This window comes from Hydra vulgaris, chromosome 01, assembly GCF_038396675.1.
Source record: "Hydra vulgaris chromosome 01, alternate assembly HydraT2T_AEP".
Taxonomy (NCBI): Eukaryota; Metazoa; Cnidaria; class Hydrozoa; order Anthoathecata; family Hydridae; genus Hydra; species Hydra vulgaris.
The window spans coordinates 8170185-8192577 of NC_088920.1; the positions used below are offsets into that span (position 1 = coordinate 8170185).

Sequence of the window (22393 nt, forward strand, 5' to 3'; positions counted from 1 at the left end):
AAAAAGTTGAGTAAGAGCCTTTAGTATAAAGATTTTTTGAAGTGAATAGATTAACAAATTTCAATTTTAAAGTTTTTTTTAGAAGACTTGAAATAATTTTATTTAAGAAGTTTGTTAAAAGTAATAACATAAAACTTGAGCAAAAGTTTTTTCAGGCAGAATAACAAATAAAAGATTTGTCAAATATAACAACGTTAACTCTAAATAAAGAGTTCATTAAAAGTAACTTCAATCTTGAATCAATAAAAATCATTTCACAAAAAGTTAGGTTCATTAAATTTATCAGAAATTTTGTGTCAAGTGGAATGTATGCGGTAGTGGTTTAGTGGTAGTGCACTCACTTCATAAGCAAGAGGTTTCCAGTTCAATCCCCTTTATGTCCCTGGTAGTACAGCGCTCAACTTGTTTCTCTGTACATCCGCTTTGTTCGTCAAGGATCGTGTTTTGGAGTTATAGAGTTGAGAGAGGGTTATAAACACAATTAAAACCACAAAGTAGTTAAAACCACAAAGTAGCCTTTTTGTCTTAAGTAGCTTTCTTAGCCTTAAGGAGGTGAATTTACATAAAAAAAGTATAGTATTATAAATATTTTTATTTTTACATAAAAATATATATAACATATGCAATATAATATATATAATAGTATATAAAATTATAGCAATAATTATTGTTATGATCATAGATGTTAGCAAAATCATGATTTTACTAGAATTTTTGTTTTATTTAGATTTGTCAAGGTTGTCTGCTGAACTTAAAAAGTTTTATCTAGAAAATTATGGAAAAATTGGTGAACTTCAACCGTTATTAAGAATATCTGCAAATTTTTCAATACACAAGTATTTCGATCCAATTACTCATAGAAGTATTTTGATAAATGAGAATTTTGATGTTAGTGTTGAACAAAATAAACTTTTTAATAACCAAATGGGTTATACACCAATTACATATAGTGAAATATTCACAAAAGAAAAATCAGTAATAATAATATCTGGAATAGCTGGTATTGGGAAAACATGGTTGCTTAAAAAATGTTTGCTTGATTGGTCAAATAGTTTAATTTGGAAAAATGTTGAATTTGTTTTTTATTTGGAATGCAGGAGACTCAATCAATATCCAAATATTTCTAACATTAATGAATTACTAAATGTTTTATACAAAGATATCATGAATGGCCTCAACATTAATAGTCATACTGCAATGTTTATAATTGATGGATTAGATGAGTTTAAATATGTCAATGAGTTATTAAATCCAAGTTTGACTTTATATCCAATTGTTAATGCTTTAGCAGAAATTACAAAATACAAACATGTAGTTGCTGGTAGAGTTTATGCAATAGATCATTACCAAAGTCTTTCTACAAAACATAGTGATAAGTTAATCATTCTAATAATGGGGTTTAATGAAAATAAAATAAATAACTATATAGAAAATCATGTTGTGGAAGAAAAAAAAGAAGTTGTAAAAACAACTTTAAAGGAGTCTCCAATTGCAAAAGCTATGGCATCTGTTCCGTTTTATTTATCTTTAATGTGTAAAATTATTAGTGATTCAAAAAAAATTGGTTCAAATTCTTTCTTAACAATGACAGATTTGTATGTAAATATTTTTTTTTACTGTATGCAAAATTACATCAAAAACAATAAATTATTATATGAGGTAATGGAAGACAGTTCTAATAAAAAATATATTTTAAATATTTGTAAAATTGCATATAAAGTGTTAGTTGAAAATAAAATATTTCTTTCCAAAGAAGAAGTTCAAGCTTTTTATAGTGACTTTGATAAAAATGAAGGTAATTTTTTTGGATTTATAGAAAAGATTAAAACAGATTTAGGCTGTTATTATCAATTCGCACATTTGACAATAGTGGAGTTTTGTGCATCTGTTTATGCTTATAATTGTTTAAGTTTTGATGAGATTATGGGCAATAAAAAACTGAAGAGCTGCTTATCAATGGTTTGTGGATTAGCCAATAAAAACCAAAACAGTTTATTAAAGTTTCTTGCTTACCTGAATCCTTCAAAAAAATCAAGTAAAGAATCTTCACTTTTGTGTTCCATTTTGGGTAAGTTCTAAAACGTTGTTGCATTATTGTGAGCTTATTTTAGATAATCATTCAGGTGTTCATTAAGATATTTATTTTTAATAAAATATTTATTTTTACAAGGTATTGAATGGTATAATATATTATTTTATATTTGATATGTTTCTGAATATTAAGGCAAGTTTTCTGAAAAAATTCAATTAATTATTCTTTATCTAATATGGCGCAAAAAAATTAAATTCATTGTGTGATCATTGCTCGTTTTATAAATGCTGAAGGTGGTTATGTGGTTTTGGTTACGTTTAGACAGGATTTTTTTTGTGTGTTTTTTTTTTTTTTAATTTAGAGTTGATTAAAATATTTTTCTTTAGGAAACAAAACATAATTTAATGTTTTGTATTTGAGTATGACATAGAGTTATTTAAATAAAATTGTTTTCAAGATAAATTTATGCCTTTACATGATAAATTTATAAGTTTACTTTAAGAATTCTTTTCTTTGCATTAAATTACTTTTGCATGAAGTTTGTGCTTATAATTTTTTAAAATAACTTTTTCACAAATTTAGCTAGCATTATTCGATTAATTCTATCGTAATGAAGTGCTAAATTGCCCACTAAGGATAAATGTTGTGAGCATAAGGGCCAGTTGCTTCTTGCAGAAACATGTTTTTAGTAATTTTTACTGCTGAGTGCACCATCTGTAAACCTTGTGGTGCTAATGATTTTGTCATTTGTTTCAACTTTAACATGATTTGCAATGTGATTTAACAAAAACATTAGTTTACAGAACATTGTTAGTGTTGATAAAACAGTTATGTGTTACTCCCTATGACCTTTTGCTAGTCAGATTAAATAAGGTTTATTAATTTTCTTATTGGCATAATGGTTATTCTCAAATTTATTATATGTTTATATTTGACTTTTGGCTGGTAAGAGATTTTTTATGACTAGTATAGCATAAGTTACGTTATATAAGTTAGATTTATTGGAAAGGTGATAAAGGAAACGGTTAAATCTCTCTTGCTAACTTCACTTGAGCTTAAAAGATTCACTAATTATGTCCACTGATAAAATCAAGTTTAAAATTTTTGGTATTTGTTTTATTAGACTTTGATGATGGGCTGTGAAAAATATAAATTCTTTCAGAACTAAAAATACAAGGGCAACATAATTTGATCAACTTTTTATTACAGTATATCTGAACATAATTAATGATCAATGCAAAAAGACAATAAAGGTCAAATGTAGTGTTTTTGTTTTTTAATGCTTTGATGTTTTGTTCAAGACATAAGTAATGTTTTGTAAAATTTTTATAGTTGATGTTGTATACAATTGTAATAATATCATTACATAATGAAATTGTAATAAATGTAAAGATTTTATAAATTTTTTTAATTTTTAGTTGTAACTGTTTTTGTATATATGCTTTATGACTAGCAGAATCCATTTCTAGCTTAGGTTATACCAGTTTACACAATTTTCAACAAATTTTGTACTAATTACTAATACTAATAATGCATGCTACTACAGTATGCAGACACACATACTCTACATTGACTATATACATCACATGCACAGCTAAGATATTTTAACAGTTCACAACGCTTACCAAATCTTGTTATACTGCAACAAATCACTGTACTTACTGTCACTTATGTCTAAAACCACTTACAATTGTATGCAAGTTGTACTGAACTCCATTAAGTGTCCTCTGGTCTCAGTGTCAGTGCAGAAGTCTCTAGAAATCCTTCTGATGGAATACCCTGAAAAAAGTTCTTTTAGGATAACACAAACCGATATATATATATATATATATATATATATATATATATATATATATATATATATATATATATATATATATATATATATATATATAATTGTTGTTTAAAGTCGAAAAATTGTTTAAAGATTTAAATTTAACATATAATTTCAACATTATACAAACAAAAACAATATATATATATATATATATATATATATATATATATATTGTTTTTGTTTGTATAGTGGTGTATTGTGTATGTTAAATTTAAATCTTTAAACAATTTTTCGACTTTAAACAACAATTGTGTCTTGAAGAAATATTACAGTTCTTATTGTCACAAAAAATAAAATCAACACAAAATTGAAAATAAATACCCATAAAAAAAATTTTTTTTCATGTGAAACTATATATTTGTTTTCTTCATTTTTTATTTTGCTCCTAAAAAGTATTATTTTAACATCACTAAAAAAAGCATAAAATGGTTTTTAATTTAAAATGGTTTTTAATTTAAAATTTATTATATTTCTTTTATTATTTTACTTGTTGTAAATAACTTACCTTGTATTTTTTAATCTTATTTGGCATTTTAAATAACTTTATGTGCAATACTAGGTTATAAGACTGAAGATGAACATCTAAAGTATGGTAAGACATGCGGTTAAACTCACATCATTCCAAATTTAGTCGTGGAAGTAATTGTGTGCATATATATATATTTTTAAATCACTTCTTCACAAATAGAGCTAGCACTATTTGTAAAATTCCATCATAATGTTGTGCACAATTGCACAAAACAAACACTGTTTTTATATAATTTGATTATAACCCCACAATGGCAACCAGTATGTTTTACTATACTTAAATGTTTCCTATACTTTGTAAAAGTTAACAAGAACAAAATAAAACACATTCCCAGTTTTTTTTATTAAAAAAGCTTGTTTATTATAAACAAAAATATCAGAGTAGGGTTTACCTTTTGATATTTTTATTAGTAAAAGTAAAATGGGTACTTTTCCAAGATGTAAAATAATACATTAGCTAAGAGCCTAATAGTATACATGCAGGTGTGAGCATGCGTCCTTATTGTGTTGAACATCTAAGAGTCTAAGTCTTGATCTTGATCTTGTGAAAATTGTTGTTTTTAGTCTTGTTTATCTTTAAAAAGCCATAACTGTGCAGAATAATGTAATATAGTCTCTTAACTTTGCCGACATAACAGTACATACTCTGCAAGAAAATTATAAAAACTTTTTGTGTTGCTCTTCACAAGACTAAAATTAACAATAAAGTCAAAGGTGTATTTGCTGATCATTTTACCCTGAAACTAGGATATAAGATTAAAAACAACAATCTCATCAGCATCCAGCATCAAAAATGACTAAAGTCAACAGAGGTTTTTATTTGTTCTATAATTATTTTAAATTATAAAAACTTTAAATGAAATCTTCTGCAGTTAAGATCTCATATTTTTGCTTAAATGGAATAGAAAGGAATGTTTTTCTCTTATTTTTCTGTCTCCTTTCTTCCCATATGTGTTTATTCATGTTTTGACAGTAGTTTTTTTTTTTTTTTTTTCAGATATTTAATAAGGCCAGCCAAATTTTTTACAATGCTAAATTTTAACAACAAAGAATTCTTTAACTTTTGGTAATATTGCAGTTCTTTTTCTATCAAACTCTGATGTTTTATCTTCTTTAGCATTGATTTTCTCAGAGCTTTTTTATTTTTTGTGCATTATTACCTTCTCCCTTTTTATTTGCAGCCTACCTTAACTTCTTTTTATTGTATGTCATTTCTGGGTTATTTTCATAAGTTTTTGACATCATAGTAATATAATTTAGGCCCCAAAACAAATTGGCATTGATTACCAATTTTACCCCAGAAGAAATAAATTTTAATAGTTTTTTTAATGGTAGACAGAACAACAAATACTTTCTATGAATTTTCTGGCAAATTTTTGTTTTTGTTAATTATACAGAAAATTGGTCCTTTTTTTCATATGTCCATGTTTATATATATATATATATATATATATATAAATATATATATATATATATATATATATATATATATATATATATATATATATATATATATATATATATATATATTATATATATGTAATATATATTTATACGATTTATATCCGAGTACGATCCCTACCACTTTCCTGGTAGTACAGCACTTAACTTTGTCAAGGTTTGTGTTTCGGAGTTATAGAGTTAAGAGGCACTTTATTTGCCTACTCGACTTTGGGAAGGTGAATTAACATTACAGAAAAAATTTTTTGTGCATTACAAATATTATCTTTTTTAAAACTTTTTTTTTTTTTTTTTTAATTGTTTTTTGCAGCCTTATTCATGAACAGGGATGTTTTCCTCATGAACAGGCATGTTTTTGTTGTGTAAAAATTCGAATAAAATCAGTTGTAATCATAAAATGTAAGTTGTAACACAGTTACAACTTACTTGCAACTAAATGCATGTTGTAATCATGAAATCGTATTACTTTATTTCAAGCAAAATGTTAATTTAAAATGAGTTATATGCAAAAAGGTAATTTACATATTTGTTTCACATGTTGAGGAAATAAAAAAAGCTCAGGCTGACAAAATCAAAATTTGTACTTCTTTGCTACCAAAACAAACTAATGTTTGTGTTCTATGGTTTATAATCATACTTGCATAAATTAGGGATGTAACAGTGGCCAAATGAAATTTGGTTATTTCTTAAAAAGAAAAAAAACTAAATTTACTTAAATTTGTTACTTATAAAACAGGAATTATGAAAAAAAAAAAAATAAAAATGGTAGTACTCCTAAGTGTTTAATACACAAAAGTTGGTGTTTAATAACTTTTGGAAATTTTTACCACCCACCCAGAGCTAATTAAGGCCCCTCCCCCACTTTAATAAACTTTACTTGTTATGAACAAAGAAACTGTATATTAAATCTCAAATTTAATCTCAAAATTAAATCTCAAAACTAGAAACTATAAACTCACTTATAGGAAAAAAAAATTCCCACTCACCTTTCTGTTAAGACTACTTTTTCCTGCCCCTTTCTTCCTTTCCTATCTCCCCTCATTTATTAAATCTTAAAAAAATTCCCATCCACCCCACATTGCATTAAGCACCTGAGAGTAACTTGACAGTAATGAACTGGAAAACCATTGACCATATCAAATCGTTCCTTTAGTTGTTGCTGACTTGCTTTTTCTGTTTCCTTAGTAGTTTAAAATATCCGACCTTAAAAATTTATTGACATTTAACCTGGGATTACTTGAATTATAAAAGTGAAGATGTAGAGGCTCCGTTTTTTTTTTTTTTTTTTTTTTTTATCTTATATAATATTTTAGTTAGAGTTAGCACAATGAATGCGTTCTTTTCTAAAAGAGAAATAAAAAACATTGTCAAATGTACATTATTAGTAGATAAATTTAAATGAGTAAGTTTAGAATCATAATTAGACTTTTTTATTTAATGTTTCTTAATATATTATTAAATTTTTATACTATACTAAGCAAATTTTGACTAAATTAATTTTAGTGAATAATAAAGATTTATTTTTTTATTGACCAGTGGCCACCAATTGATTGAGACAAGTATTGATGAAACACATCAACATTTCATAAAGTTGTTTGCTTTCACTTTCTGCATTTCATTATTTTATCACTCTTTACATTATACGCACCATAACATGTTTGATATGACGGGCCAATTATTATTTTATTTAATTTAGCATTTAGGTATAAGTTTATAAAATTTAAAAGTTATTTTTATTATATATAGTTTAATTAAATTATTATATATAAATTATAAAAAAATTATAAATTATTTAAAAATATAAATTTAATATAATAAGTCTAAAAAGCTTTTATTTTTTTATCTTTAAATTATTTTTTATATACAAATTAAAATGTAATAATCATTAGAATATCATAACATATATAAACAATCTACCTCTATTTTTTTCTTTACCTAAAATTATTGTGAAGAAAATAGTTCTTACAGAAATAGTCTTTACATATCTATTTTGTCCCGGTGTCTGGTGTCCAGAAGCTCTAAACTTGTTTAGTTGACTTATGATCTGCAGAAAGAAAAAATTCATATGATTTTATGATTTAGAACTTATTGTTTTTAAGCCCAAAGTCCCGAAGTCATTACCGTCATTATACCTAAGGACTCCGGGTTTAAAAACTAAAATTTTAAATATTTTTCTATTAGTAGCCCATAAGCTTTTATATATTTTTAGAGCTCCTGGATTCTAAAAACTAGAAAAAAGTAATCTTGTTGTGACTTTCGAACCGGAGTCCTTTTTGACACTCCGCATCCCTGAGTAAAATTTAATAAACAGGGGGAGGAGGTCTTAGTAAGCTCCAGGTGGGTAGGAAAACTTTCCGAAAATTATTAACTTCTGAGTATTAAGCACTTAGGAGTATCACCTTTTTTTGCCTTTCATTTTTTATTATTGTTTATGTTTCATAAATGTTTTATAATTAACAAATTTGACCATCTTTTTTTTTTTGTTGACGAAAAGACCTCTTTCCAATTCTTTGTAAGAACTTTAAGTAAACTATTCAGGGCAACATTTTCAAGGCAAAGTTTGAATAGTTATATCTTTGAAACTGTTTGGATTTAAATGATAAAATTTTGGAAATATTCATACCTTATTAAAATCTTTGAGTGGTGTAAAAATCACCAAAATCTGCGACTTAGGGTGGCGTGCTCTGGATGTTTCTTCATGGAATCGCTCTCATGTTATGAGGGCAATTTTATGCATATTATGGCCTCTTGTTATGACTGTAATTAAATGCATGAGGGCATTAAACTACCACCCAAATCGTTCTAGAATAAATCTAGGTGTGTCAGTCCATCTCCTCTGCTGTTTGTAGGCTGCGGTTTGTAGTTCTGTGGTTTCGCATCCCTTTTTTTATAGGCTGATCAAAAGAATTTTGGTATTTTTTTGGTCAACTTATGCTTCCATTATCTGCTAAATAAAACAAGACAGGTCTTGGTCAAAAATATCTTTTTCTAAATTATGCCTTTTATGTGTTAATGTGTTTGCAGATCTGAAAAATGATTAGTCACAAAGTAAGCCAGATTTTAGCTCACCTTGTGACAGATCTAAAATAAATTTTTTGTTTATGTTATTAATTTATCTTTGTAAATGATTGGATGCCCTTACCTCAAATAGTTCATCTTAAAACTAACAATTCAAAACTAACTTAAACAATTTTTTGTTATAAAAAGAAAAAGAAAATAAAGTTACTGATCTATTAAATATAATGCTACTAAAATATTTTATAACCTATTTTGCTCCTGCAAAGTATTATTTTAACATCACTAATAAAAGCATAAATGGTTTTTAAGTCAAAATGGTTAAATGGTTTTTCAAGTCAAAAAGCATAAAATGGTTTTATATATTAGGTTTTTTTTATTAGGTTTCATATATTTTTATTTAGGTTTTTTATTAGGTTTTATATTTTAGGTTTTTTTTATTAGGTTTTATATATTTTTATTTAGGTTTTTTATTAGGTTTTATATTTTAGGTTTTTTTTATTAGGTTTTATATATTTTTATTTAGGTTTTTTATCAGGTTTTATATATTAGGGTTTTTTTTATTATTTTACTTGTTGTAAATAACCCAGTATTTTTTCATCTTATTTGGCATTTTAAATAATTTCATGTGCAATACTAGGTTATTAGACTGAAGATTAACATCTAAATTATGATGTGTGGTTGAACTCACATCATTCTTAGTTTATTTGCAGAAGAAAGTGTGTGCACATATATATTTTTTTAAATCACTTTTTCACAAATAGAGCTTGCACCATTTGTAAAATACCATCATAATGTTATGCTAAATTGTACAAAAGAAACACTTTTTTCATATATGATTATAAACCCATAATGGCAACCAGCATGTTTTACTTTTTTGTAAATGTTTCATATACTTTGTAAAAGTTAAAAAGGACAAAATAAAACACATTCCCAGTTTTTTTTATTACAAAAGCTAATGTTATAATATAAACAAAAATATTAGAGTAGGGTTTACTCTATTTTGATAAATTTATAAGTAAAAGTAAATTGGGTACTTTCCCAAGATGTATAAATGGTAAAATAATGCATTAGCTAATGGTCTAGTAGTATTCAAGCAGGTGTGAATCCTTCTTGTGTTGAATATTTATGAGTCTAAATCTAGATCTTGGTCTTGTGAAAAGTCTTGTTATTGGTACCAAGAAGGCATATTTTACCTTTTATGTTTAAAAAGCCATAGTTTTGTTAAAAAGCCATAGTTTTGTTAAAAAGCCATAGTTTTGCAGAATATTGTAATATAGTCTGATAATGTAAAATAGTCCCTTAACCACGCGGACACAGCACCACACACCCTGCAAGGAAGTCATAACAATTTTTTGTGTTGCTCTTTATGGGACTATAACTATAAAGTTGAAGGTGTTTTTGCTCACCATTTTACCCTGAAACTAGGGTATCAGTTTATAAACAACAATTTTATCAGCATTCAGCATTGAAAATAATCTTTTTTAGTTGAACTTTTGTTTAGTTTGATTTTCAGGAGTTTTAGTTAAAAAAGGTAAATAAAAGAAGACAAATCTCTTCATTTATTTACCTAAGCCTTTAAATAAAATTTTCTGCAGTTATGATCTCATTTTTTTCTTAAATGGAATACGAAGAAATATTTTTCTTATATTCTGTCTCCTTTCCGTTTAAGCATGTTTTTTCTTTTTTGCAGATCTGTCACAAGGCCAGCTATTTTTTGTAGACTGCTCAGTTTTAACAACAAATCTCTATCTTTTAATAATATTGCTTTTTTTTTCAATCAAACTTTAATATTTCATTTTCTTTAGCATTGATTTTATCAGTGCTTTCTTATTTTTTGCACAACTGTACCTTGTTCCTTTTTATTAACAGCCTGCTTTAACTTCATTTTATTGTATGTCATTTCTGGATTCTTTTCATAAGTTTACGGCATCTTAGTAATATAATTTAGGCCCCAAAATAAATTTGCATTTATTACTCATTTTGCCCCAGACGAGATAAATTTAAATAGTTTTATTTGGTATAGAAAGAGCAACAAATATTTCCTAGCAACAAATTTTCTAGCAAATTTTTGTTTTTGATGATTGTACAAAAAATTTTTCCTTAATAATCCTTTACATTATTTTCCCATATCTTGCACAACATAAACAGACATGTTTTTGCAGTGTAAAAATGAGAATAAAATCAGTTATGATCTCATTTTTTGCCTAAATGGGATGCAAAGAAATATTTTTCTTATATTCTGTCTCTGTTAATTATAGACAGAGCAACAAATATTTTCTTACAAATAAATCTCTTTCTTTTGGTAATATTGCTTTTTTTTTTCAATCAAACTCTGATATTTCATTTTCTTTAGCATTGATTTTCTCAGTGCTTTCTTATTTTTTGCACAACCGTACCCTGTTTCTTTTTATTAACAGCCTGCTTTAACCTCTTTTTATTGTATGTCATTTCTGGATTCTTTTCATAAGTTTATGGCATCTTAGTAATATAATTTAGGCCCCAAATCAAATTTGCATTTATAACCCAGTTTGCCCCAGACAAGATAAATTTAAATAGTTTTAAGTATAGACAGCAACAAATATTTTCTATAAATTTTCTTGCAAATTTTTGTTTTTGATGATTGTAAATTTTTGCTTAATAATCCTATACATTATTTTCCCATATCTTGCTCAACATAAAATTACATAATATTATAATAAAAACCCTGAGAGGGTTGTAACTTCAATTATAAAGCCTCTTTGACTGTAGTAACTTACTTGGCCTTATGAAAATGATTTAACAATGAAAAAAAAATCTGTATTGAATTTCAAATATTAACTTTTTTATAATTTTTTTTTTTTTTTTTTTGCAGCTTTTCTCATGAACAGACATGTTTTTGCACTGTAAAAATTAGAATAAAATCAGTTGTGATCTTAAAATGTTGTAACACAGTTGTAATTATTATTTAAATCATACTTCTTAATTTCAAGTAAAATGTTAATTTAATATTGTTAATATGCAAAAAGGCGATTGAGTTATTCGTTTCACATGTTGAGAAAATGGAGAAAGCTCAGGCTGACAAAATTAAGTCAAAATTTGTACTTCCTTGCAACCAAAACAAACTAATGTTTGTTTTCTATGGTTCATAATCAAACTTGCAGAGATTAGGGATGTAACAGTGGCCAGGTGAAATTAATTATGATAATTCAAAAGTTTCAAGATTAATTACTGCAATAGATTAGAAATCAATATTTTTTTTTGTGTTTGGAATATTTCTTGCTAAATTTCTTGCTAAATTTTCTTGTAAGTCAGGTCAGGTTTTCCTGCTACTGGTACAATCTGCTTCATGTCCTGCTGCCTTGTAGGATACGTCTTTTTAGGCAAAGGCTACGAGATGCCAACTCCGACTTAAAACACCCCCTGCCTTGGGGCTCTTGGTTGAGTAAAAGCTAGAGATGGTATCTTCATAAAAATACTCATCTTGGGCACATCTTAAATGCACCTGTCTACTGTCTTGTAGAAGGCCTCCTAGGCAAAGACTTAAGGGGTAAACAGATTCTATCTGTTGACCAGCCTCGCACCCCTTCTTCATCTATTAGGCTGGCGCAGATGTATTTTTAATACATTGTTTCCAGTTTAGGATGTTGAATACTGGATCTTCTTGACTCAATGCATAGGTTACGCTTGTGTCTCTGTTTTTATGACTAGGCAACCCATTCTGTTATCTCCTAATGAGGGTACAGCTCTAAAACTCAGTTTTATGGTTCTTTTGCCGGCTGGTAGTCTGGTTTTCCAAACTCTGTGGTAGCTCTCAGAGAGGCTGATTCCATCAACAGCTGAAAAATATCAAAGTATTAACAGTGCCATGTTGCGCATGGATAGTGTCCCTGTTTGTACTTTTGGTGTGCATTGCAGAGGCCACATTTGGAGCCCTTTGTTATGGTTTTAGGGTTTATTAGTAGTAATAAGGCAATTGCTTGGGCTATTAAACAGTGTTCTGAGTACTATCTAAGCTTTGAGTCAAGTTCTTCAATCTAATTTAAAAATGAAGTACCAAAAACTATAAAACACAAAAAACAAAAATCATTCACTAATATTCGTGGTCTTCGCAGTAACTTTTCTTCTGTTGAGTCTTATCTCTTGCAAATTCACCAGACCTACTTGCTCTTTGTGAGACTAATTTGAGTTCAGCTGTCTCATCTTGTGATCTTGGTATTGATGGTTAACTTCCTTTAATTCGTAAGACTCCAATAGTCACGTGCTTGGCCTGGGCATTTACATTTGTAAGAATTTACCCATTTGTCGTGAAACTAGGTTTGAATCCAGACTATTCTTTCATGTGCTTTAGTTTAGCACCACTTCACTCTATTGCCTTTTTCTTTGTTCTATATCGCTCTCCTTCATCTCAAGATCTCTTTTTGATGTTATTTTTGCACTCTTTTTGATGTTATTTCTGATCATATTGACCAAGCACTCTCTCTTTTTCCATCAGCTAATACAGATGTTGTCGGTGACTTCAATGCTCACCACTCTGAATGGCTTGGCTCTAGTGTCAGTAATTCAGCAGGCATTAAAGCCCAGAACTTTTGCCTTTCTCAATCCTTAACTCAAATAGTCAACTTTCCAGACAACCCGAATCATTTACCTTTCTCTACTCAACTTATGTCTTGTTTCTGATCCTAGTCAGTGCTCAGTTTCTCCACATTCACCCTAAGGTGCTTCTGATCACAGTTTGATCTCTCTAAAACTAATATCTCATTTTTCTTCATCACCTGAATCCCCCTATTACCGAACCGCTTACAACTACAGTAAAGCTGACTGGGATTATTTCCGTGGTTTTCTTTGTGATGGCCAACGGGTAGGAATCTTTTGTTCCATCTCGACAATTCCAGGTCAAGCCTCACTCTCCTCCATGGTTTTCCTCACAATGTGCTGCTGCAATTGCCAATCAAAACCATTACTTCCATATCTATCAGCAAAACGGTTCTCAAGAAAACAGGCATCTGTTTATTACTGCTAGAAATAATTGTAAAAAGGTTTTGTCTAATGCCAAAACCGGCTATTCTCAGGTCATGAAATCTCATATCTCATCTCAAAAATTAGGCTCTCGTGACTTCTGAAAAATCTTTAATAATATCAATAATAAGGGCAAATCTCTTGTATGGTTCAGAATTTGTCACCTCACCTAAAGACAAAGCAAATTATTTGCTAAAAACTTTTCATCAATATCATCTCTTGATTTCACTAGTTGGATTCTACCTGATATTGCTAACAAACAGGTTGATCCATTGCTTGACATTCATATCACTCCAGCTTCTGTTATTATATCTAAAGTTATTATATCTAAAGTTATTTCCTGCCTAGACTCTTCTACAGCTTGTGGCCCGGACAACATACCTGTTTTTGTCTTGCAGAAGTGTTCTCCAGAGCTGTCGTCTATACTCTCAAAGCTGTTCAAGAAGTGCTTATCAGAGTCTTGTTTTCCAGCTTGCTGGAAAGTTGCATCTGTTATCCCTATCTTCAAAAATTCTGGAGAGCGATCTGATTTTTCTAACTACTGTCCCATTAGTCTTCTTTCTATCATAAGCAAGGATTTGAAACTTTAATTATAAACACTTAATTTCTCATCTTGAATCTAACAACTTACTTTCTGACCATCAATATGGATTTCGACCTTCTCGTTCTACTTTCGATCTTCTCGCTCTTTCGATCTTCTCGTTCTAATTTGCTAACAGTAATAACAGATATGTTTTATCGTACATTAGATAAAGGTGGAGAGGTTAAGGCCATCGCTCTTGACATTTCAAAAGCTTTTGATAAAGTTTGGCATACTGGTCTTCTCCATAAACTTTCTTCTTATGGTGTATCCAGCAACATCTTCAAGATTATTGAATCCTTTCTTTCCAATCTTAGTATAAAAAATGTCCTCGATGGACAGCGCTCTTCTTCTTATTCTGTAACTTCAGGGGTTCCTCAAGGTTCTATCCTTGGCCTAATAATCTTTTTAATTTACATTAACGATCTTTCAGATATTCTCACATCTAAGGTGGCATTGTTTGTTGATGATACTACCATTTATTCTTGTTGTGATAAGAAACCAACACCCTCTGATTGCTTGGAGGGGGTATTTGAGCTTAAAAAGATTCTCACTTCTGCTACAGCATGGAGCTCACAGTGGCTGGTGAAGTTCAATACAGATAAAACTCAATTTTTTTCAGCCAATTGTTATCGCAACAATTTAGATCTTCCTATATTTCTGAATGGCGATGTACTTGATGAGTCATCTACTCTTCATCTAACATTAACTCTTACTTCCAATCTTTTTTGGAAACCATATAGCAAATCAGTTGCAAAATTATCTGCTAAGGTTGCATCTCTTTATCGAGCTCATCACTTTCTCACTTCGGATTCTATTCTCTATCTCAATAAATCTCAAATCCGGTCTTGTATAGAATACTGTTGCCATATTTGGGGCGGTTCTTCTAATGATGCCCTTTCTCTTTTAGACAAGGTGCAAAAATGTATTGTAAACATAGTCGGACCTGCTCTTGCAGCCAATCTCCAACCATTATCACATCGTCGTAATGTTGCTTCTCTTTCTCTTTTCTACAAATACTATAATGGGTACTGCTCTAAAGAGCTACCGACTGTTCCTAAGTGCTCCAAAAATGCTTATTCGTCCAGTTTTTTTCCTCGAACATCAGCTCTTTGGAATTTGCTTTATTCATCTTGCTTTCCCGATTCATATAATTTGCAATCCTTTAAGTTGTCCGTCAATCGTTATCTTGCTCTACAATCTTCATTATTTCTATTTCAGTAACTTCCAACTTTAATTAGTGGCTGCTTGCAACCTTATTGGAAACGAAGATGTTTAAAAGAAAAAAAAAAATTAGATCCGATCAAGATTATTTAGTTCAGTTGATATTTTATGTGAATCCTATAAAAGGATCATTAGATCTAATTAAGATTATGTGGATCCTATAAGATTTCATCATTTATTTTGATGCAATTTTCAAAGCACATTATTTGGTTTTAATGTTACCAGTAATTTTTCTTAAAATTTGCCTTAAAATGTGCATACTTGTATTTTTTCAGTAAATCAAAAAATCAATAGACGCGTTTTTCAAATTTATGAAAAAATTTAAATCCTGCATTTTTTTAAATATATCTATTGCTTTTATTTATTGATTATGATCATGGACGATTTTGTGTGAAAACATCTAATATTTTTTTCAAAATGCAACGCTAAGCCCTAGATTGCGTCGATTCCCACACCACTCAAAGGCTTTGACAAGTTATAAATATTCCCAAAATTTTATCATCTATTTCCAAACCTTTTCAAAGACATGACTATTCAAACTTTGCCTTGAAAATGTGTTTTTGAATAATTTAGTTATGTTGTTAAGAATTGGAGATTGGTCTTTTCTTAAACATGCTCAAATGAAATTAAGTTTGTTACTTATATATCAGGAATTGTGAAAAATAAAAGGAAAAACTCCAAAGAGCTAAATACACAGAAGTTGGTGTTTAATAATTTTTGGAAAGTTTTTTCAACCACCCTGAGCTAATTAAGTTCCCTCTCCCCATTTATCAAATTTATTATTAAATTTATTAAATTTTTTATTTATTAAATTTATTAAATTTTACTTATTATGAATAAAGAAGCTGTATCTTATGTTTCAAAAAAATTTAGCTACTTTATTCTAATTTTTGAGGCCGGTTTAGGTCTTGAAAATTAGAAACTATAAACTTACTAATAGGAAGAAAACAAACTCCCAATCACCTGTCTGTTAAGACTACCTTAATCTGTCACCTCTTTCCCTTCTTATCTCTTCTCATTTATGACATCTGGATAAAAATTCCCATCCACCCCGCATTGTATCAAGCATCTGAGAGTAACTTGATAGTAATGAAACTGGAACACCTTTGACCATATCAAATCGTTCCTTTAGTTGTTACTGACTTGGTTTTACTGTTTCCTTTGTAGTTTTAAAATATCCGACCTTAAAAATTTATTAAAATTTTACCTGGGATTACTTGATTTATAAAAAAGCAGATGTAGAAGCTCTTTTTTTTTTTTTTTTTTTAGTTATTATGAATAATTTAGTTAAAGTTATCACAATGAATGGAATTATGGCCTTTCCTTAAATTTAAATAAAAAGCATTGTCAAATGTGCATCATTAGTAGATAAATTTAAATGAGGAAGTTTAGAATTTTAATCTGACTTTTTTATTTATTGTTTCTAAATATTTTATGAATTTTTTGTTACTATACTAAACAAGTTTTGACTTACTTAGTTTTAGTGAATAACAAAAAGTTGTTTTTTTATTGACCAGTGGCTATCACTGGTCAATAAAAAAACAAAAAAATTATTATTTCTTTGTATCTCTATTTTGTCCTGGTCTCTGGTGTCCAGAAGCTCTTAACATGTTGGTTGACTTACAATCCGCAAAAAGAAAAAAGTTAATAAGGTTTAATTAGTTAAAACTTTTTATTTTTAAGCACAAGGTCTTGAATCTTTGCTGCCATTATACCTAAGGACTCCAGGTTCAGAAACTAAAAATTTATTTTTTTTATTTTAGTAGTTCATAAGCTTTTTTATATTTTTAGTGCTCCTGGATACTAAAAACTAGGAAGAAGTAATCTTTTTGTGACTTTCAAACCGGAGTCCTTTTTGGGACTCCATATTCCTGAGTAAAATTTAATATGGAGGGGGGGGGGGGGGTTCTTAATAAGCTTAGGGTGGGCAGGAAAATTTTCTAAAAATTATCAAACATCAACTTCTGTGTATTAGGCACTTAGGAGTACAACCTTTTATGTCTTTCATTTTTCATAATTGTTCATGTTTTATATTTTATAACTAACAAATTTAAGTAAATTTGTCCATGTTTTTTTTCTGTTTAAGAAAAGACCTCTTTACAATTCTTTGTAACAACTTTAACTAAACTAGTCAGGACAACCTTTTCAAAACAAATTTTGAATAGTCATGTCTTTGAAACTGTTTGGAATTAGATGATAAAATTTTGGAAATATTCATAACTTATTGTTATTTTTTTATTGTGTCCTGGATGTTTTTACATGGAATCGCTCTCATGTTATGAGGGCACTTTTTTGCATGTTTTGCCCTCTTGTTACGATGGCAATTTGATGCCCTCATGTTAAGACGGCAATTTAATGCTTATTTAAACATTTTAGCGTATGCTTTTTTTTCAAAATTTTTTAATAGTTAAATTTTTTTATTTTGTATCATTTTATCTGAATCTGCGTGTGTAATCTAGGCTTTCGTTATTCAACCACACTTTTTTAAATGGCATCTTTGAAGGTAAAGACTTCCCCAGTTCTTGCTTAAAATTGTTTTTTGTATTAGTTTTTTTTTTTGTTTTTTTTTAAACATCTTCGCTTCCAACAAGGCTGCAAGCAGCCACTAATTAAAGTTGGAAGTTACTGAAAGATAAAAGATGAAGATTGTAGAGCAAGATAACGATTGACGGACGACTTGAAAGATTGCAAATTATAAGAATCAGGAAAGCAAGATAAAGGAAGCGAATTCCAAAGAGCTGACGTTCGAGGAAAAAAACTAGACGAATAAGAGTTTTTGGAGCACTTAGGAATAGTCACAGAAAAAGGATGACACTTAATTGAATGACGAGTAACACGAGAATGAATTTTAGTAGATGGCACAAGAGACGCTAGCTCTTTAGAGCAGTGCCCATTATAGTATTTGTAGAAAAGAGAAAGAGAAGCAACATTACGACGATGTGATAATGGTTGGAGGTTGGCTGCAAGAGCAGGTCCAACTATGTTTACAATGCGTTTTTGCACCTTGTCTAAAAGAGAAAGGGCATCATTAGAAGATCCACCCCAGATATGGCAACAGTATTCCATACAAGGCCGGATTTGAGATTTATAGAGATAGAGAATAGAATCCGAAGTAAGAAAGTGACGAGCTCAATAAAGAGATGCAACCTTAGCAGAGGCTAATTTTGCAACTGATTTGATATATGGTTTCCAAGAAAGATTGGAAGTAAGAGTTAATCCTAGAAGATGAAGAGTAGGTGACTCATCGAGTACATCACCGTTCATAAATATAGGAAAATCTAAATTATTGCGATAACGATTGGCTGAAAAAAATTGAGTTTTATCTGAATTAAAGTTCACCAGCCACTGTGAGCCCCATGCTGTAGCAGAAGTGAGATCCTTTTCAAGCTCAAATGCCCCCTCCAAGCAATCAGAGGGTGTTGGTTTCTTATCACGACAAGAATAAATGGTAGTATCATCAGCAAACAATGCCACCTTAGATGTGAGAATATCTGGAAGATCATTAATGTAAATTAAAAAGAGTATAGGGCCAAGGATAGAACCTTGAGGAACCCCTGAAGTTACAGAATAAGAAGAAGAGTGTTGTCCATCGAGGACAACTTTTATGCTACGATTGGAAAGAAAGGATTCAATGATCTTAAAGATGTTGCCGGATACACCATAAGAAGAAAGCTTATGAAGAAGACCAGTATGCCAAACTTTATCAAAAGCTTTTGAAATGTCAAGAGCGATGGCCTTAACCTCTCCACCTTTATCTAATGCACGATAAAACCTGTCAGTTATTACTGTTAGCAAATCAGCTGTAGAACGAGAAGATCGAAATCCATATTGATGGTCAGAAAGTATGTTATTAGATTCAAGATGAGAAATTAAGTGTTTGTTAATTAAAGATTCAAAAACCTTGCTTATGATAGGAAGAAGACTTATGGAACGGTAGTTAGACGAATCAGATCGCTCTCCAGAATTTTTGAAGATAGGGATAACAGATGCCGCTTTCCAGCAGGCTGGAAAGCAAGACTCTGATAAGCACTTGTTGAATAGTTTTGAGAGTATAGACGACAGCTCCGGAGAACACCTCTGCAAGACAATAACAGGTATGTTGTCCGGGCCACAAGCTGTAGAAGAGTCTAGGCAGGAAATCACTTTAGATACAGATGCTGGAGTGATATGAATGTCAAGCAATGGATCAACCTGTTTATTGACAATATCTGGTAGAACGCAACTAGTGGAATCAAGAGATGATATTGATGAAAAGTTTTTGGCAAACAATTCGGCTTCGTCTTTAGGTGAGGTGACAAAGTCTGAACCATACAAGAGAGGTGGAACTATAGATTTGCCCTTATTATTGGTATTATTAAAGATTCTCCAGAAGTCACGGGAGCCTAATTTTTGAGATGAGATACGAGATTTCATGACCTGAGAATAGCGGGTTTTGGCGTTAGACAAAACCTTTTCACAATTGTTTCTAGCAGTAATAAACAGACGTCTGTTTTCTGGAGAATTGTTTTGCTGATAAATATGGAAGTAATGGTTTCGATTGGCAATCGCAGCAGCACAGTGTGAAGAAAACCATGGAGGAGAGTGAGGCTTGACCTGGAATCGTCGAGAGGGAATAAAAGATTTCATGCCAGCCTGAATCCACGAAGTTATGTAAGAAGCACATTTGTCGACAGGAAGACGAAAGATTTCTACCTAAGGGCCATCACGAAGAAAATCACGGAAAGAATCCCAGTCAGCATTAATGTAGTTGTAAGAGGTGCGATAATAGGGGGATTCAGGTGATGAAGAAGAATGAGATATAAGTTTTAGAGAGATCAAACTGTGATCAGAAGTACCTAAGGGTGAATGTGCAGAAACTGAGCACTGACTAGGATCAGAAACAAGACATAAGTCGAGTAGAGAAGGTAAATGATTCGGGTTGTCTGGAAAGCGAGTTGGAAAGTTGACTATTTGAGTTAGGGATTGAGAAAGGCAAAAGTTGTGGGCTTTAATGCCAGCCGAATCACTGACACTAGAGCCAAGCCATTCAGAGTGGTGAGCATTAAAGTCACCGACAACAACTATATTAGCTGATGGATAAAGAGAGAGGGCTTGGTCAATATGATCAGAAATAACATCAAAAAGTGTGCAGTCTTGAGATGAAGGAGAGCAATATAGAACAAAGAGAAAGGCAATAGAGTGAAGTGGTGCTAAACGAAAGCACATGAAAGAATAGTCAGTGGATTCAAACCTAGTTTCACGACAAATGGGTGAATTCTTACGTATGTAAATGCCCAGGCCAAGCATGTGACTATTGGAGTCTTTACGAATTAGAGGAATTTTTTCATTCTTTTTATAACAATAGTTTCAGTTTTCTTGTGAGGGTGATGTTACTGAATCATTCCTCATTAGCTTTTTTAGCAAATCGTTCTAGGATTAATCTAGGTGTGTCAGTCCATCTGCTTTGTTTTTTGTAGGCAGTTTTATTTCCCTTTTTTATAAGCTGATCAAAAGAATTTTGATATTCTTTTGGTCAGCCTATGCATCCATTTTCTGCTAAATGAAACAAAAATATCTTTTTTAAATTAACTCTTTGTTGATGTGTTTGCAGATCTGAAAAATGATCTGACACAAAGTAAGCCAAATTTTAGCTCACCTTGAGACAGATGTAAAATAAGTTTTTTTATTTATGTTATAAATTTACCTTTGTAATTGATTGGATGCTTTTACCTTAAATAGTTTATCTTTGTTCCAAAATTTTCTTTAGCAAATTTTCGTTTTCATTAAGCAGACAGATATATAATTTTTATGTACTTCTTTGCAACCAAAACAAACTAAGTATGGTGTTAAGTTAAGTCTCGATGCTTCACAATCAAATCTGCCTAAATTAGAATTAAAAGAGTGGTCTGATAAACTTAATTATGCAAAATAGAAGCTTTTATTCCAGTATCCAATAACATAGTGCAAGGTAGACTACCAGTATTTAGGTTAAAACCATCTAAATATTGTTTTAGTAAATATAGTATATTAAATTTATTTAAAATGCTATATTAAAACAAAAATAGATAAGATTTAAGCTAAATCGCAGTTTTATTCTAAATTTCTAATTTACATTTTCTGTGGTGCAATTATGTATATCGAATTAATAACAATAATCAATAAAACTAAAACCTAAGTAAATCAAAATTTTAAATAAAAAGCAAATCTGCTTTTGGTTGAATTTGATTTGAGATTTAATTTAAAATTGATAAGATTGATCACAGTTTTGGAGCTCCCCATTTAACTTTACTTAAGCTACGAGAGTTTTAAATTATAATAGTTATAAAAATAAAAAGAAAACAAAGTTACTGATCGAACATGTATAATGTTGCTAAAATGTTTTATAACTAAGTAGAGAACAGATTTAGTTTCTATATAAATTTGTTCTGTTTATTAATAATGGATATGTAATAATAGTTGTTGTGATATTAATATGATGATTGTATAAATAATTTTTATTGTGTAAAATATTACTCACTTATCAATTTGTTCACTGGTTACACTGATTATCAAGTCACAAGACACAGGTTCGTTTAGATGTTTTTAAGTAAAGTTATATTTGCTTTAGGTTTTTTTGAAACGATTTTTTGTTCATCTACAATTTATATGGTTTTTATCTGTTATGCGCCAAAATTCAATTTGATGAAATCAATAATGATTCTATATTTATAAATTATGACCTTGTGAAAGCAATTTATTT

At 29.7% G+C, this 22393-nt stretch overlaps 1 protein-coding gene across 2 annotated transcripts in view; it reads left to right on the plus strand.

Moving 5' to 3' along the window:
- LOC136075080 (uncharacterized) overlaps positions 1-22393 on the plus strand; it is a 79052-nt gene that overhangs the window by 51485 nt on the left and 5174 nt on the right. For both annotated transcript variants that reach the window (XM_065787317.1, XM_065787318.1), the window contains one exon: positions 728-2068. In XM_065787317.1, coding sequence (XP_065643389.1) covers positions 728-2068 — 1341 coding nt within the window. The remainder of the gene's footprint in view (positions 1-727; positions 2069-22393) is intronic.